The sequence below is a fragment of the Crocuta crocuta genome, unplaced genomic scaffold (assembly GCF_008692635.1).
Source record: "Crocuta crocuta isolate KB4526 unplaced genomic scaffold, BGI_CrCroc_1.0 scaffold102, whole genome shotgun sequence".
Classification (NCBI taxonomy): Eukaryota; Metazoa; Chordata; class Mammalia; order Carnivora; family Hyaenidae; genus Crocuta; species Crocuta crocuta.
The window spans coordinates 12,548,288-12,563,425 of NW_027530019.1; the positions used below are offsets into that span (position 1 = coordinate 12,548,288).

Sequence of the window (15,138 nt, forward strand, 5' to 3'; positions counted from 1 at the left end):
CTTAGGTATCCATACTCCCCCTCAGNCTCTGGGGATGAAGGAGACCATAGTCTGACTTCGTTTCCCGCTGCCTGGCTCTACACCCTCCACCTTCAACCCTTCTCTGGAAGCTGGCACGCCTCCCGGCAGGCTTTGCCTCTCCCCCCGCTCCCCAGTTAGCAGGTTCATACCCCCCACCCCATGAGGAGGGTCAAAACTTCAACACATCATTCTGCCAAGGTTGCTTGGTTTTGCCTGGAGATTGAGAGCTGGTGCGGGTTCTTTGTGTGGGTGTAGAGAGAGCTACTCTCTGGCTGATTAGAGCCGTGGGACCAGGACTGGGTGCTGTATCTGGCAGGAGCTGGCTGTCCAAAACGAAGTGGGCCTGGTTGATAACCCCCTGAAGATTTCCTGGTTGGAGGGACGGCCCCAGGGCGCAGGGGGTCCCAGCCACCTAGGACTGTCACAGGTAAGGAACCACGCCTCCCCTAGCTGGGTCTGCTGCTTGGGGTCTGAGGGACCTTTTCCTGTGGGGGCTCATCTCAGGGCCTTTCCTTGCAAGGAGCACAGTGCAATTGGCAGATTTGCCAACCTAAGCAGGACTGAGGTTCTTTTCTGACTCTTTTCTGTCTCTGAGTGCTCGGACCCCACCCCACACAGAATTCCTAGATTCTCTCCATCTCCTGTCTCCTGTGGGGGCTGTCACCACCACCCAGAGGGGCTTTCCTGGCCCATGAGTTGCTTGGTTGTGGTGTGAAGTATCTGGCGTTTAGATTACCAGGTACTGCCAAGAAGGAAGGGGCGGTGAGCAGCTGCTACCTCCCCAGCTCCACTTCTCCAGGTGAGTCTGTGGCTGCCACACACAGGCCACAGGCGCCTATTGTGAAAAGGCAGTATCTCCTTAGAAATGACACTGGCTACCCTGCTGGCCCCAGGGCTCCCCCTGGGGGCACGCCTCATGGTGAAGCACAGATTTCAGCTGATGTGCTCCTGGCGCTGGCTTAGTCCTCACAGCTCCATGAGGACTTTTGTTCAGCACCCAGACCTGCTTGCACTGCCCCACCTTGGTGGGACAGAAAACTTTCAGGCCCAGAGCTCTCGCATCTCTGAAATGGCCTTTGGGTCTATGCAGAAGCCACAGGCTGCTATGTGCACGACCAGCTCTGGGGGTGGTGGGGAGGGCCCCCGAGTGTTCACAAGGGCTTTGCTCTTACTACCTCAGTCATGCCACTTCTGCTGTCCTGTGTGCTCCTCACCTGGCTGTGAGGAGGGGAGACTCCGTAGGAGTATGTCGCAGATCCTGGGCAGAGGAAGAAGATGAACTGGTGTGAGCCCAGTTAGAGACGTCATTTCCCACTGTTAAGCCCAGCATTTCACAGCCCCAGAGGACACTCCATAGGCCATGTTATAAAGAACTTTATTCATTATCTCTTGCATCCGGAGGGGAGCCTTTCGGCTCAGGACATCCACACAGAGGAGGGGAGAGAGGGGTTGCAGGTTTGGGTATGGAAGCAGTGTACGTAGAAGCTTCTTCTCTCCCTCTGCCATGCTTGAAAAGGCCTGGGGTGCCAAAACCGTGTGGCCCAGACAATTTGGGCTCTGGTTTCAAGTCTTCTGGCCAGACCACAGGGCAGGGCAGTAGCAGAGCCTATGGCCTTGACCCAGTGGGCTCTGCCCTACATGTTGGGCCCCCATCATCAGGGGTTTGGGCAACGCAGAGCTCCCCAGTCCTGTGGACGATTCTGGAGACCAGCTGAGCCTCTTCATAGTAACAGCCACGAGTTTCGTGTCCATCCTCTGATCCAGTCCTGTGCTCCCAGGGCAGGAAGGAGGGAAATCTGCCACCTTTCTGCTACATTTCTCAAGGGCTCCCATCACTAGTAATTGTGGGAACTCTCTGAGCACCCCATTGCGAGCTGTGTCTGTGCCTTTGGCTGGCATTCCCTCAGACACCTTCCTTGGGCACCAGGGCGTGCTCTGGGCAGCTCTGTTGGGTCTCGCATCCCTTTTCTGGAAATGATTTGTTTGGCTTTTTTTCCTGATTCTACCTTGCACCTCTAGATGCCTCGCTCTTCCTACTCTGCCAGTCCCTCCCCCCAGATTCCTCTCCCCCTCCCCCCACCATGGTACTGGTGGCTCAGGGCTCTGGTCTGTCTATGCCAGTGCTAACAGGACTTTCTCCAGTGATGTTCACATTCAACTTGCACTGTGCAGGGTGTTAGCCATTAGTCACGTGTGGCTGATGAAGATTTGAAATGTGGCTAATGCAACCAATGAACTAAATGTTTAATTTTACTTGATTTCAGTCTGAACAACCACATGTACCTGGTGGCTCTCCCCTCAGGTCTCCCCACTCTCCTCTTTGGCCTGGGTCAGACCACTTTTGCCTAAACCTGTCTTGTAATGTCTCTCTATAAACAGTGGCTTCAGAGGGGGCTGGTGCAGGGCACCCATCTGATCTGCTCAGTGTGCGTGTCCTTCACTCCCTGACTCACCCCTCTTCTTGGGCTCCCCTCCCCCTCTGCTGGCCTCTGCCTTGTCCCCGCGGTTACAGGCATGGCCTCCCTTTCCCAGCCTAGCCAGCTGCTTTCAGGGCTCCTGCCAGCAAGTACCCCCTCACAACATTCCCGGCTTGCCTCTGTGCCTCTGTCCCTCTGCTCCAGGGTCACAGGGAAGACTGTTGAGGACCCAGAGGGCAGGCAGGATCCTGGATTTCTGCCCCTACCTTAATCTGCAATCGTGCCCTCCTTCCCTGGGTCTCCAGGCTTCCAGCTCTTCCAGTTACCCCCCGTCTGCCTTCCACGCACGCCATTTAGAAGTTAGGCTCATTGGGAAATTGTTCCCTCAGCATCTGTAGAACTTCCTCAAGAAGTGAAATCCCCAGGTCCACTTTGAAGGAGAAGAAGGGATCACTGAGGTCTGGGGCAGGTGTCCTCTGGAAGGGGGGAGTATCCAAAAGGTCCTCTTCAGAGTAGTGGTGGAGGGTGCCCGCCAGGGAGAGCGACGAAGGCAGGGTAGCGGCGTAGGCGGCAGTGTAGGCAGGTGGGGGCTCCAGGATGTTGGGGCAGCTGGAGCTCTCTCGGTAGAGGCGAGGAGGCTTGGGTGGGGCCAGCAGGGTGGCCCGGGGCTGCTCGTCCCCCCACAGAGGCAGGCGCCGGCCATCTGGCCTCCCTCGCAGCTCCCGGATGACCTCTCGGTTGCTGTACTCCTCGTGATCCCCGCCAGCCGTGCTGGCCTGGCTGAGCACGCTGCCCTGTCGCCGGAGTCGCCTCGGCCGCCCCAGGCTCAGCCGCTTGAAGAAGGAGGCGTTGCGGAAGGAGCCTTTCCGCCAGGTCTCCATTAGCACCCCGCGGAGCCAGCAGACAAGCTCGGTACCTCAGCAGCCCAGTTCAAGAGTTGCCAGGGACCATGAGGTCCCTACCGGAGCAGCGAATGGCAAGAATCAGGGAAGACAGCCCTAGTGGGCTAGAAGCACAGACCTTTGGCCAGCATCTTAGTTGGTGGGAAGGGCTCCTGGGGAGAGCACTTTTGTCCAGGAGAGCAGAGAGGTGGGAGTCCCTGGTGACAGGAGTTGCCCAGAGGGACAGGAGTGCCCTGGTTACTTGATAGGGCAGTGGAAAAAAAAAAAACGCAAGAGGAAGAAGCAGCACTTACTGGAGCGGGAGTGAGGGCAGCGCCTGTGGTGTCAGAGATGGATCTTCGTGGTGAGTGGCCTGTGCTGTTTCCTCAGCGCTCTGGTGGTCCCAAGATCACCTTCCCTCCCTGGCCCCAGCGCCTGGCTTTAGGGCAGCGCAGGGCCAGGCCTCTCTGCGGCGGCTCCCGGACTCTGATTAGTGGCTTGGCTGTTTGTGCCAGTGTGTGGCAGTGGGGACGTGTGATTGTTTTCAGGTGACTCAGTCAGGTGGGAAGCTGGGTTTCATGCTCTTAGGTAATTGCAGCATCCGCATGCAGGGATTGGGCCAGCCGAGGCCAACACCCCAGGGCACTGGGGAGCTTAGGCTTCCCCTGGGGACTTTTGAGGGGGAGCCCTGCCTGGTGTGTCATCACATTGTCTCCTTTTCCCCACAGCCCCGCTGCTCTGGGCCCTCGCTGGTGGGCCTGGCTCCGCGGCCGCCCCTCCATGTGTCTGGGAGGGAGGAGCTCAGGGAGGGTGGGAGTTAATTGAAAGGCAGGCATGTGGAACAGTTGTTGGGGAAGGAAGAGAGACTTGTCACTGATGTGGGTGACTCAGTCCTGCGGCCTGGTGACAGGCCCTCATTAGCCAAGCCTGCAGGTATGGGGGGGCTGGGCAGAGGGTGTGTTAATGGGAAGCAGCCCCATGCCTATAAAGGGCTGGCTCCTCCCCGGGCTGGGCTCGGGGCATGCCAGGGTGACTCTTCAGTTTTCTCAGCAGAGCAGCATTACCTTGGGGAGGGGGAATTGCCCTCCCCTGAGCCTGACCCTCAGTCTGGCCATTCCTCATCTTCCTCGATTTACTCCGATAGCCTCAGGGCCAGAGAGAGCAGTTGAGGGCCAGGGGTCCTGTGGCCTTCTTCCCCTCAGGCCTCTTGGGCCTTATTTGGGGTCCCTCCTCTGGGGAAAGGGCTAGGCCACAGAGGCCTGCCCTGAATTGTCAGCAGTACCCTGGGCCAACCTTAGGTGTGTGGGTCCGGCTGCCAGGACAGCTGTCCTGGCAGCTACTGCAGCTGGAAGCAGGAAGGCTGGCGCTAGTCCGAGAAGCAGGGTCATCCGAGCTGCGTAACACTTCCCGGTTCTGTACACTCTTTACTTCAAACCAGTTGGCCCAGGTCTGGCATCATAATCCTAGCCACTCCCTTCTTATCCCCCAGGTCACTGACCACTGAACTTCCCCCTGAATAATTCCATGAGCGCACACTCTGATGTACCAAAGAACAGGGCTCAGCGATGTGCTCTGCCTCGCATCCCCTGGCCTGGCTCACTTCTGGGCCGGGCTCCACGCCTCACACCACTCCAGCTGTACTGACAGAAGTGATTTAATTCCCATTGCAGACCTTATCAGGGTGTGGGCTTGGGTGCATCAAGTCTCCTCTGTAGAGCTGCCTCTCCACCCCACAGCCTTGGCCCATTGGGTTGCTTATTATTCTTTTGATTATTAATATATAGCGCTCTTTAATCCTCCACACTGTGCTGGCAGGATCATAAAAAGGCATGGGCCCTGCCCTCCAGCCGCGCTGGTGTGTATTTTTAAGAGGCAAACGGCCTCACGCTTGTTTCTCTCTCCTTCTAGGGCAGGCTGACAGGCTGGGTCTAGGGTAGGGGTGTGTGTCCCGCAGGAGCCAGACCAGAGGGAGGTGGGCCGCCGGGAGGGGCGGTGCTCTCGCCTCCTCCTGGCAAAGTGGAGTGGATTTCTGCACCTCAGACAACCCCTTCACTGCAGACTTATGAGAAGCAGGAGTCACGGGTGGAGGAAAGGAGTCTCCGATGAAGGGCAGAGAGGAAATGGAGGGAGACAGGGCCTGGCTGGAGCACGAATAAGTGATTCAGCCGGAGAAGCTGAAGCAGGGCTGACTGTTGATGGAAGGCCTGCGGGGAGGGGAGTGAGAGTTGCCTGAGATGGCTTAGAGGAGGGCCAGCTGAGAAGTCCCGGGCATCCTCACCCCTTGCCTCGAGACTAGCTCTCCGTAGGCCTAGTCCTCCAAGTCTGGAGTCTTTGGGGCTGCGCCCTCCTGTCCTGACTGTCTCCCGCCCCCGTCTGTCCGCCAGGGCTCAGTGCTGTCGGAGAGGGACTATGAGAGCCTCGTCATGATGCGCATGCGCCAAGCCGCTGAGCGGCAACAGCTGATCGCCCAGATGCAGCAGGAGGACAAGGTGGGGCAGCCCACGTAGGCTCCTGCCTCCAGCCCACTCCCCCGCCCTCGTCCTCACCGTCACCAATAAAGTTTGGTTTTGTTTTTTGTTTTTACAAGAGTCTATCTCTATTGCGTGTGTGGATGTAAGGTGCTGGCTTGCCCAAGCAGGGCCCTGGTTTCTGGGCTCTGCCGGAGAGGGTTCCACCCTGGCCTGGCTCTCCCTCCCCAGGAGTGGGCAGACCCCCCGGGAGGTGCTCCACACAGTGAGAGTCAGCGGGCCAGCGGCGCAGAGAAGCAACCACTCATCACAGTCCTTTATTGGCTTGGACTAGCTACGCAGGACCCTCCCACCCAGTCCTGGGGCCATGCTCCTCACCGGCTCCCAGTTTCTGGCCAGGGACAACCTGGGTCATGCGGGTCCCTCAGGCTGCCCACAGAACATGGCCTCCTCCAGGGCTGTCAGCCAGGCGCAGAAGCTGGAGGGCCGGCTGAGAGCACCAGAGCAGGGGCCCTGCCCTCCCCCACTAGCTGAGGCAAGTTTCAGAAAAGGCCGTTCACTGCCCAGTGGTGCTGGGCTAAGGAAAATGGCAATTTGGGAAGAGAAAGGCCGGGCAGTGAGTGAACGGGGACTCAGGATCGGGGCCCATGGCAACCACTCAGAAAAAGGTGCACCATCTGCTCCTCAGCATGAGAGGGTCACTCCTTGTGCAGGCACCACACCAGCGTCTGGCCCACCCCTGTCATGCTCAGCACACGAAAGCCCTTGCGTTCCAGTTTGTCCAGGACTATTCGAGGAGGGTCATTAACAAAGTACTCACAACTGTGAAGAGAAGGGGGAAGAGGAGACAGCATGAGGGGGTACACAGCACAGGTTCCCCAAGTAATACTAGTATCTGCTGATGCCTAGGGCTGGTCAGGAATCCTTGTAGTGACTGACATTTGCTGGGTGACTTCCAGGTGCCAGGCTAAGTGCACATTGCCTGCCCCCTCCCCTGCTAAGCGCTTGGCTTGCACATTTTCTTTCTTCCTCCCAATAACCCAAGGGAGGAACCGTTATTGTTCCCATTTTATAATTATAAAACTTGGAGCGCTAAGTAGCTTTCCAAATGTTACTGAAATCATAGCATCCATGATGACAGCCCCACGTGCCCTGGGCCGCTGCACTATTCAGGAGGAACGGCCTGTTCTCTCCAGGGTCCTCCCCCAGGCCCCTGCCCCCGTCTTGTTGCTCTGTCCTGCAGTCCTGGGGCAACAGGTTGGCCCCTAACAGCTCCTCGCTCTGGGTGCTGCTCCCTGGCACTGAGAATACTTGCTGTCCCTTCGTTCAGGGTTAAGTGATCATGAAGTTGTTGTCAATCAGATAAAAGGCTCAAGCCCCAAGTTGGGCATCTCGAGACAAATGGCTCATGGTGAAGGAATGTGGCTGGCTTCAGCCCTCCAACCCTGACCCAAGGGGCTGGGGCCAGCTTGCCTCCTCTTTCCCCTCTTTGAACTGGGGCTCATTCCGACAACCCTTCTCACGAGTTGCAAGACAGCAGCTGAGCTGAAAGTAGGACCCGGGCTGCCTGCTGCCTGTTTCCAGAGTTCAGCTTTCTTACCCAGGCAGCTCTTCAAGAGAGAAACTTTTCTCTCTGTGCCTATCTTTGCCTTGATGGGGTCCAGCTCCAAGATGAGAGGGCAGAGTAAAGAACAGTCCACTTATGGAGTCATGGAGTCCTATACCCAGCTGGACTCAGTCCTGGGGCCCCCTTGTGAAGGGAGGGCCAGTGAGAAATCTTTCAGAGCAAGCCTGGGGGCTGTGGGAAAGCTGCAGACAGGACCGACCCTATAAGAAGACAGAGCCCCAGGATGCAGGCAGGGCCTCTAAGGCTGAGTGGTGGGTCCCTGGGCTTCGCTTTGTACAAAAAACAGGGAGAGGCCTATAGGGGCTGGCAGGGAGGAGATCCTTAAGAATGCCACTACTTACAAGTTGTTTCCCAAAACGCTTCTCTTTGAGGCCCCCAGATACCGCATCAGCTCTGGATCAGAGTGCTCATCGCCCACCATGGTAGGACCCACCTCCTGCAAGGTAAGCCACAGTGGCTGCTTGGCTGGCGGCCTGGGAGAGGTGGAAGGTCTCTCTCCTTCCTCCCCTGCCTGCTGGCCCTGAGCCAGTTTCAGTTCAAGGCTGGAAAGGGTGGTGAGGAAACTCACTGGCCCTCCGTGATCAGGCCAGGCCATGTGAAGCCTCCCCAGCCCCTCCAAACTGAGCTGGTCGTGGCCCAACTACTGCTAACTTCCTGCCAAGCATTGCTACCTGTGTCTGCATGTATCAGAATCACCTGGAAAACAGAAATGAAAATACATCCACATAACTTGTACAGGAATGTGCAGAGCATTATTCACAAGAACCAAAAAGTGAAAACAATCTAAATGTCAACAGATGAATGCATAAATAAAATGTGATATAGCTACACATGCATTAGATCTTATTAGGCAAAAAAAAAAAAAGGAATAAGGACAAATACATACTACAATATGGATGAACCTTGAAAATACGTACGTTTTCAGAAACCAGGCACAAAAGACCACATATTACCATAGAAATGGTAATCTAGTGGTTGTTTAGGGCTGGGGGATTTGGGGGAAACGAGGAATGACAGCTAACATCCATGGTATGGGTACAGGGTTTTTTAAGGTGATGGAACTGTTCTAAAATGGATTATGGCGTTGGCTGCACAACTCGAGTATGCTTTAAAAAACATTGAATTGTACACTTTTAATTGGTGCGTTCTATGGTATATGTATGCTTTGTATCAGTAAAGCTGTTATATTTTTTAAAATATCGCCTGAAAAGCACTGAATTCCTAACCCCCAGGCTTAGTATTTGGGGAGGCCTGGGGAGGGGCCCAGGAAGCCACATTTTAACAACTGCACAAGTAACTGGTTCTCAAACCACTGTCCTAGGACACTGCCAAGACCTCACCTGGCACGCGGTAGCTTCCCTGTTATCTCCACCTCCAGAGAGTTGTGCACCCGCTGATGGGTCACCCATGCCCTGGGGAGTGAGAAGGGGCGGAGGTGCCCCTTTGGGGTGCCCAGTCAAACTATTTTGAAGTTAAAAGGGGATTCCTGGAGCCACCAGCACTGTCTTGGACGAGTCAATTACACCCAGAGAAAGGGGCATCGCTTCTGACCCTGGAATGGTCTCCCCACCTCTAACCACAGGGCCTGTCCCCCCGCCCCCCCCCTTGTCTTTCCTAAGGGCTCAGGGATAGCTCTTTTTGAAAGTGCCTGAGGGCCAGGCACTTGACATAGGTGTTTTAGTGTCTTAGCACGTCATTTTCTTTTTCAAACCTCTTTCTCCCATGTATTTGCACTCCACCCCACCCCCACCCCCACCTCCACCTCCTGCGAAGCGGCTCTGTGTAGGGCCGTGGGTGCTGCACCATGAGGCCAGGGGGTCCTGGGTTCCTCGCGCGGACAGGTAGGACAGGAGCCCCAAGCGCCCGGAGCTCGCTACGTGGCGAGGATGCACGCACTCCGCTCTCTTCGCGGCCCTGGAAGCGCAGGGCCGGCCAGGAGCCCCCAGGTCCCGCGCTCCGGACTGACTCCGCTCCCCAGCCTCAGCTCTTCAGCCGGAGGGGGCGTGTCCCGGGCGGCTTCCGGATCCAGTCACTGGCAGGCGCTGCTCGAGAGGGAGGCGCCAAGGTGCAGTCGCGGCCCCCTCGGCCCGGGCCCGGGCCCAACTCCATCCAACTCGCGGGGCGGCGGGTACTCACCATGCGGATCTGGGTGCTGATGAGCAGGTAGGGCATGGTGCGCGCGTCCCGGCCAGACTCCCACCCAGGGCTTTGGGCTCGGCGCTGACGCCAGCCCTTCAGGCTCCGGGACTGCGACCCGCCGNGCCAATCAGGAGCGGGCGCCCGTGACGCGCCCGGGCTCCAGGCGACTCGGGGCCCGCCTCCTGCCCTCCGGGCCAGGCTGTGGGACGCTGGCGCGCCGGGCTGCTTCTGCGGGTGGTCCAGGCAGACGGAGGGGTGCAGTTTGCCGAGGACGCCCCCGCACCCTCGGCCCGAAGTAGGGGGTGACCCGCAGGGCTCGGCTGGCTGCGGCCAGCCGTGGTGCCAAGCGTGCGTGTAGACTGTGCGCCCTGTTTCTTGCAACACCTCCAGTACTAGGTTCCAAAGTCCTGCGGGTCCCCTCCCCCCTCCCTGTGAAGCCGAGCCGGGAGCAGTCGGCTATCCTGCAGAAGCCTCCCAAGCTCCAGCCCACCCCACCCAGGCACACCTCTAAAGCTTTTAGCGGATCCCCACTTCCTGTCCGCGCACAGGAGAAAGCGGTGAGAGGCTTGTGGCTGCAGCTAAAATGCCATCTCGTGTGCACTGCGCATTTCCTCCTCCCTGCCTGTAATTCCCAGTACAGCAGCGGAATCTTGCATTTCTGTGACCCCATTGGTAAATGTGTAAAGGAACTGAGCACTTGGCTGGGTGCCAGTCCGGGAGGGATTTGAACCGACGGAATCTGACCCTAGCTTCGGAGAGCTTCCCGCGGAGCTGGAAAGACGCAGCGCACGCGCAGGAAATCATAAGGCAACACCTGGGGCAAAAGAAAGTACATCCTTGGCACTAAGCCACCAATGAGGGAGCAGCAAGTGTACCTAGGTGTGTCCACGCCCTCATCTAGACGTTTCAAAATCTGAGAACTCAAGATTCTTTATCTGCCTGTGATTGGTTCTCCAAAAAACAAAGCAAACAGAAACAGCCTGTAACCTTTCCTGGCCTTTGAACAATCTTCCTATCTATAAAGGGCACTTAGAGGATGTGCCCTGTGCCTCCAAGCACTTTGACAGAGGTGCAGCGCGCTGTAAAGGAAGTAGGCAGTTGTAATTTTAAAGGACTCTTACAGGTCTAATTTATTATTCCGTACTCCTCCCCCTAGTCTACACCTCCAACACTAACAACTTAGCTGGAGAGATAAGATAGTCATGCTTGAAAAAGGATTTGTTAAACTGACAAAGGATTAATAGTCAACACATATAAAGAAGGCCTGCAAATCAAGGATAAAAAAGATACATGAACAGGGGCACCTGGGTGACACAGTAGGTTAAGTGTCTGACTTCAGCTCAGGTCAGGATCTCATGGTTCATGGGTTCGAGCCCCGCGTAGGGCACTGTGTTAACAGCTCAGAGCCCCAAGCTTGCTTCCGATTCGGTGTCTCGCTCTCTCTGCCCCTCCCCCTCCTTGCTCTTTCTCTCTTTTCTTTTCTTCTTTTTTTTTTTTTTAGAGAGAAGGAGTGTGCATGTGTGCGCATGCCCACACCCTAGTGGGAGAGGGGCAAAGGGAGAGAGAGAATCTTAAGCGGGCTCCACGCCGATGCCTGGGGAGGTGGGGGGGGGGGCTCCAGCCAAGACCACAGGATCATGACCCACCAACTGAGCCACCCAGGTGCCACAAAGTTGTTGCTTTTTTTTTAAGTTTTTTAGTAAACTATATCCCCAACATGGGATTTGAACCCATGACCCCAAGGTAAAGAGTCTCATGCTCTTTGAACTGAGCCACCCAGGCACCCTCTCTCTCTTTCTCAAAAAGAATAAACAGTAAAAAACAAAAACAAAAACAAAAAACACCTTTTTTAAAAGATAAATCAACAACAACAACAAAAAGGGCAAATGACTTGAATTGGCACTTTTCAGAAGAGGGAATGGAATAGGTTATTAAACTGATAACGTGTTGTTCAATGTCATTAGAAATCCCAGAAATGCAAATCAAGCTACATTTTATTTATTTGTTTGTTTGTTTAATTTTTAAAGTAAGCTTCACACTCAGTGCAGAACTTGAACTCACAACCCTGAGAGCAAGACCTGAGCTGAGATCAAGAGTCAGACGCTCAGCCTACTTTGACTCTAGTCATGATCTTATAGTTTGTAAGTATGAGTCCCACATGGGGCTTTCTGCTGTCAGCACAGAGTCTGTGTCAGATTCTCAATCTTCCTTTCTCTCTTCCTTTTCCCTGTTCATTCTCTCTCTCTTGCGTGGGCACCTGTGAGCTCTCTCTCAAATATAAATAAAACGTTTAAAAAAAAAAGTCAGATGCTTAACTGAATGAGCCACCCAGGTGCCCCTCAGGCTACATGTTAAACCTCAATGAGATACAACTTTATTATTATTTTTAATGTTTGTTTATTTTTGGAGAAAGAGCACAAGTGGAGGAGGGGCAGAGAGAGAGATACAGAATCCCAAGCAGGCTACAGGCTCGAGCTCAACCAACTGAACTACCCAGATTCCCCAAAAGAATACTACTTTAATGATTTGCTAAATAAATAAATAAATCTGTAAACACTGAGTACTGGTGAAAACATCTAACAACAGAAACACTACTGTTGGGATTGAAGTGTGTTATGATTGATACAATCACCTTGGAAAACAATTTGGCATCACCTAGCAAAGCTGAAGTGTGCATTTGTATGACCCAGCCAAACCGTTTCTGGATAAACCTCAAGAAAACTCACTAATTAGGATACACATGTGCAAGAATATTCATAACAGCACTGTTTGTAATTAGCAAAAAAAAAAAAAAAAAGGCAACAGTTCTTATGTCCATCAAGAGTAGGATTTGAGGGGCGCCTGGGTGACTCAGTCGGTTAAGCGTCCAACTTCCACTCAGCTCATGATCTCACGGTTTGTTGGTTCAAGCCCCGCGTTGGGCTCTGTGCTGACAGCTAGCTCAGAGCCTGGAGCCTGTTTCAGATTCTGTATCTCCCTCTCTCTCTGACCTTCCCCTGCTCATGCTGTCTCTGTCCCTCTCTCTCTCCCATTCTCTCTCAGAAATAAATAAAACATTAAAAAAAATTTTTTTAAGAGTAGGGTATTTGATTAATACAATAGAAACTGCATAGCAATGAACAATGCTAAGTGAAAAATTAAATCATGGAAAATATACACTAATTCTACTTAAGACTCTAAACTTGTGGGGCAGCTGGGTGGCTCTGTTGGTTAAGGATCCTACTTCAGCTCAGGTCATGATCTCACTGTTCCTGAGTTTGAGCCCCATATCAGGCTCTGTGCTGACAGCTTAGAGCCTAGAGCCTGTTTCAGATTCTGTGTCTCCCTCTCTGTCTCTGCCTCTCCTCCGCTCGTCTTCTGTGTCGCAAAAAAGAATAAACATTAAAATTTTTTTAAAAGAACCCTCTAAACTTGTAAAACTAACCAATATATTGTGTGGGGATGAAAAACATATATGGTTAAATTATACTTCTACTAAAAATATGTGGTTAAATTATAAAGACAAGTGAGGGAAAGATAAATGTAATATTCAAAGCAGCATTTATTTATTCCGAGAGAAGTGAAAGGAATGGGATGGGGACAGCCATGTAGGAGCCTTATAAGGCCAAAGTGATGTTCTCTTTCTCTCACTAGGACCTGAGTGCTAAGGGTTAGATATGTCCTCAATCTTTATTGTTTGACCTGTGTTACACATATTCTTTTCTAGCCATTAAATATTTAAGAAGAACAATTTTTTTAAGTTTATTTATTTATTTTTGGAGTGAGAGACAGCACACAACGGGGGGGGGAGAGAGAGAGAGAGGGAGGGAGGGAGAGAATCCCAAGCAGTTTCTGTACCGTTAGCACAGAGCCCAACAGGGGGTCACACTCACAAATGGTGAGATCATGACCTGAGCCAAAACCAAAACTAGGGTGCTTGACCAACTGAGCCACCCAGGGGCCCCTAATTAGAACAAGTTTTTAAGTGTCAAGTACCGTAAGTGGTTAGACACAGAGAGTAGACCCACTCTCCCAAGACACCTGGCCATGTTGCCTCTCTTAGAAGAGCCAGGTAGATGAGGCTCGCCTACACCGGGCAGAGAGGAGAACAGGAATTTCAGGGGCTGCTCTGCTTTTGTCTCTCAGGCTGGGCCGGGCTGGGGACGAGACGGGAAGGCAGTGCAAATCTCAGGCTGCCAGGGCTTTATTGCATTTGCAAAACTGGTCTGCAGATGCCACATAAGATAGAGAGCTCCGTCCAGAATCACCCACCCCCCTGCTGATTGCTCTGGCAGCCACATGCCCACATGATAACATCTTTAATATCCATCGGGAAATGAATTCCCCTGCTTGGTCTGCCCATCTGGCCTCGCCTCTTGCCACAGTCAGTTTATCTGGCAGATCTTCCTCCCCTGCAGAAAGAGGAGAAATTGTTCTTCCACAACTCAGCTTTTCATCATGAAAGCGTTGTCTACGTGGCAGGGCCTGGATATTGGTTATTCCTTCTTTCCTTCCTCCCTTCCACGTTCAGCCTCTGTGGGTGGCTTCTGCATTGGCGCTGTGCTAGGCTCAGGGGATGTGGAGATGAATTGAGCATGAACTCCATCCTGGAGGAGTGAACACTCCAGTTGGGTAGCCAGACTAGAAAGCAAATAATCAAGGAACCAAGTGTAATAGAGGTAACGAAACCTCAGGAGCAAAGAAAAACAAAAAGATTAAGTCCTTCAGGGTGGTGGTGGGTCTGGAAGGATTCCCCAAAGGAAATAAAAATTTTTATTCTCTCCAAAAGCTAACATTTTTTATTACTGAAGAAACACATGCTTATCTCAGAAAAATGAGAAAAAATAATATAAAAGTATATTTAAAAACATGCTTCTCACTACAAGACAATTATAGTGTATTTCAGGAGATACTATTTGAACTGAATCCTTAAAAATTAGTAGGAAGTAGAGGTAAATTTCTATTCCTTTACCTTTGGGGTGGGAACTTCGTTGCCTTTCAGTTGTTCTTTACTATATGCATACACATTAAATGTACTCTCTTATTTGTAAACTATCTCACAATTAAAAGGTACATAAATATAATATCTAGCCAAGGGGCACCTGGCCGGTTCAGTTGGAGGATCCAATGGCTCTTGATCTTGGTGTTGTGAGTTCAAGTCCCACATTAGGTATACTTAAAAATAAAATCTTAAAAAATGTATGTATATAATATCTAGTCAAGGATTTGAGGAGGGCTGGTGTAGATATTTCAGTTGTCACTAAACCAAATTTTAACCCGTAAGAAATGCTGGTGATAAAATTGGAATCATAGTCCTGTGTTTTTGTTAAAAACATCTTTTTAATGTCTATTTATTTTGAGAGAGAGAGTTCGAGCACGGGCAGGGGAAGGTCAGATGGAGAATCTCACACTGACAGCGCAGAGCCCAGTGCAGGGCTCCTATTCAGGAGCTGTGAGATCATGACCTGAAATGAAATCAAGAGTTGGTCACTTAACCAACTGAGCCACCCAGGTGCCCCCATGTATTTTTAGTTTTTAAAACTGCAAAAAGTTTCATAAAATCACAAAAATGGATTATAAAAATCAATAGGCCATGGTGGTGTTAA

At 52.6% G+C, this 15,138-nt stretch overlaps 3 protein-coding genes across 4 annotated transcripts in view; 1 reads left to right on the plus strand and 2 right to left on the minus strand.

The window, feature by feature from the left end:
* DNAJC17 (DnaJ heat shock protein family (Hsp40) member C17) overlaps positions 1 to 5,905 on the plus strand; it is a 40,055-nt gene extending 34,150 nt beyond the window's left edge. For both annotated transcript variants that reach the window (XM_077764672.1, XM_077764673.1), the window contains 2 exons: positions 338 to 448; positions 5,704 to 5,905. In XM_077764672.1, the coding sequence (XP_077620798.1) occupies positions 338 to 448; positions 5,704 to 5,826 (234 nt within the window). In that variant the 3' untranslated portion in view covers positions 5,827 to 5,905. The remainder of the gene's footprint in view (positions 1 to 337; positions 449 to 5,703) is intronic.
* CUNH15orf62 (chromosome unknown C15orf62 homolog) lies at positions 1,386 to 5,707 on the minus strand. Its single transcript, XM_077764674.1, has one exon. The coding sequence runs from the start codon at positions 3,317 to 3,319 to the stop codon at positions 2,792 to 2,794; it is 528 nt and encodes a 175-aa protein (XP_077620800.1). The 5' UTR covers positions 3,320 to 5,707; the 3' UTR covers positions 1,386 to 2,791.
* Positions 5,906 to 6,088: 183 nt separating the features above from the next.
* On the minus strand, positions 6,089 to 9,668 carry GCHFR (GTP cyclohydrolase I feedback regulator). The gene is made up of 3 exons (XM_077764675.1): positions 9,551 to 9,668; positions 7,756 to 7,850; positions 6,089 to 6,609 (listed from the first exon to the last, which is right to left on the minus strand). The coding sequence occupies exons 1-3, from the start codon at positions 9,584 to 9,586 to the stop codon at positions 6,486 to 6,488; spliced, it is 255 nt and encodes an 84-aa protein (XP_077620801.1). The 5' UTR covers positions 9,587 to 9,668; the 3' UTR covers positions 6,089 to 6,485.
* Between the last annotated feature and the right edge of the window lie 5,470 nt (positions 9,669 to 15,138).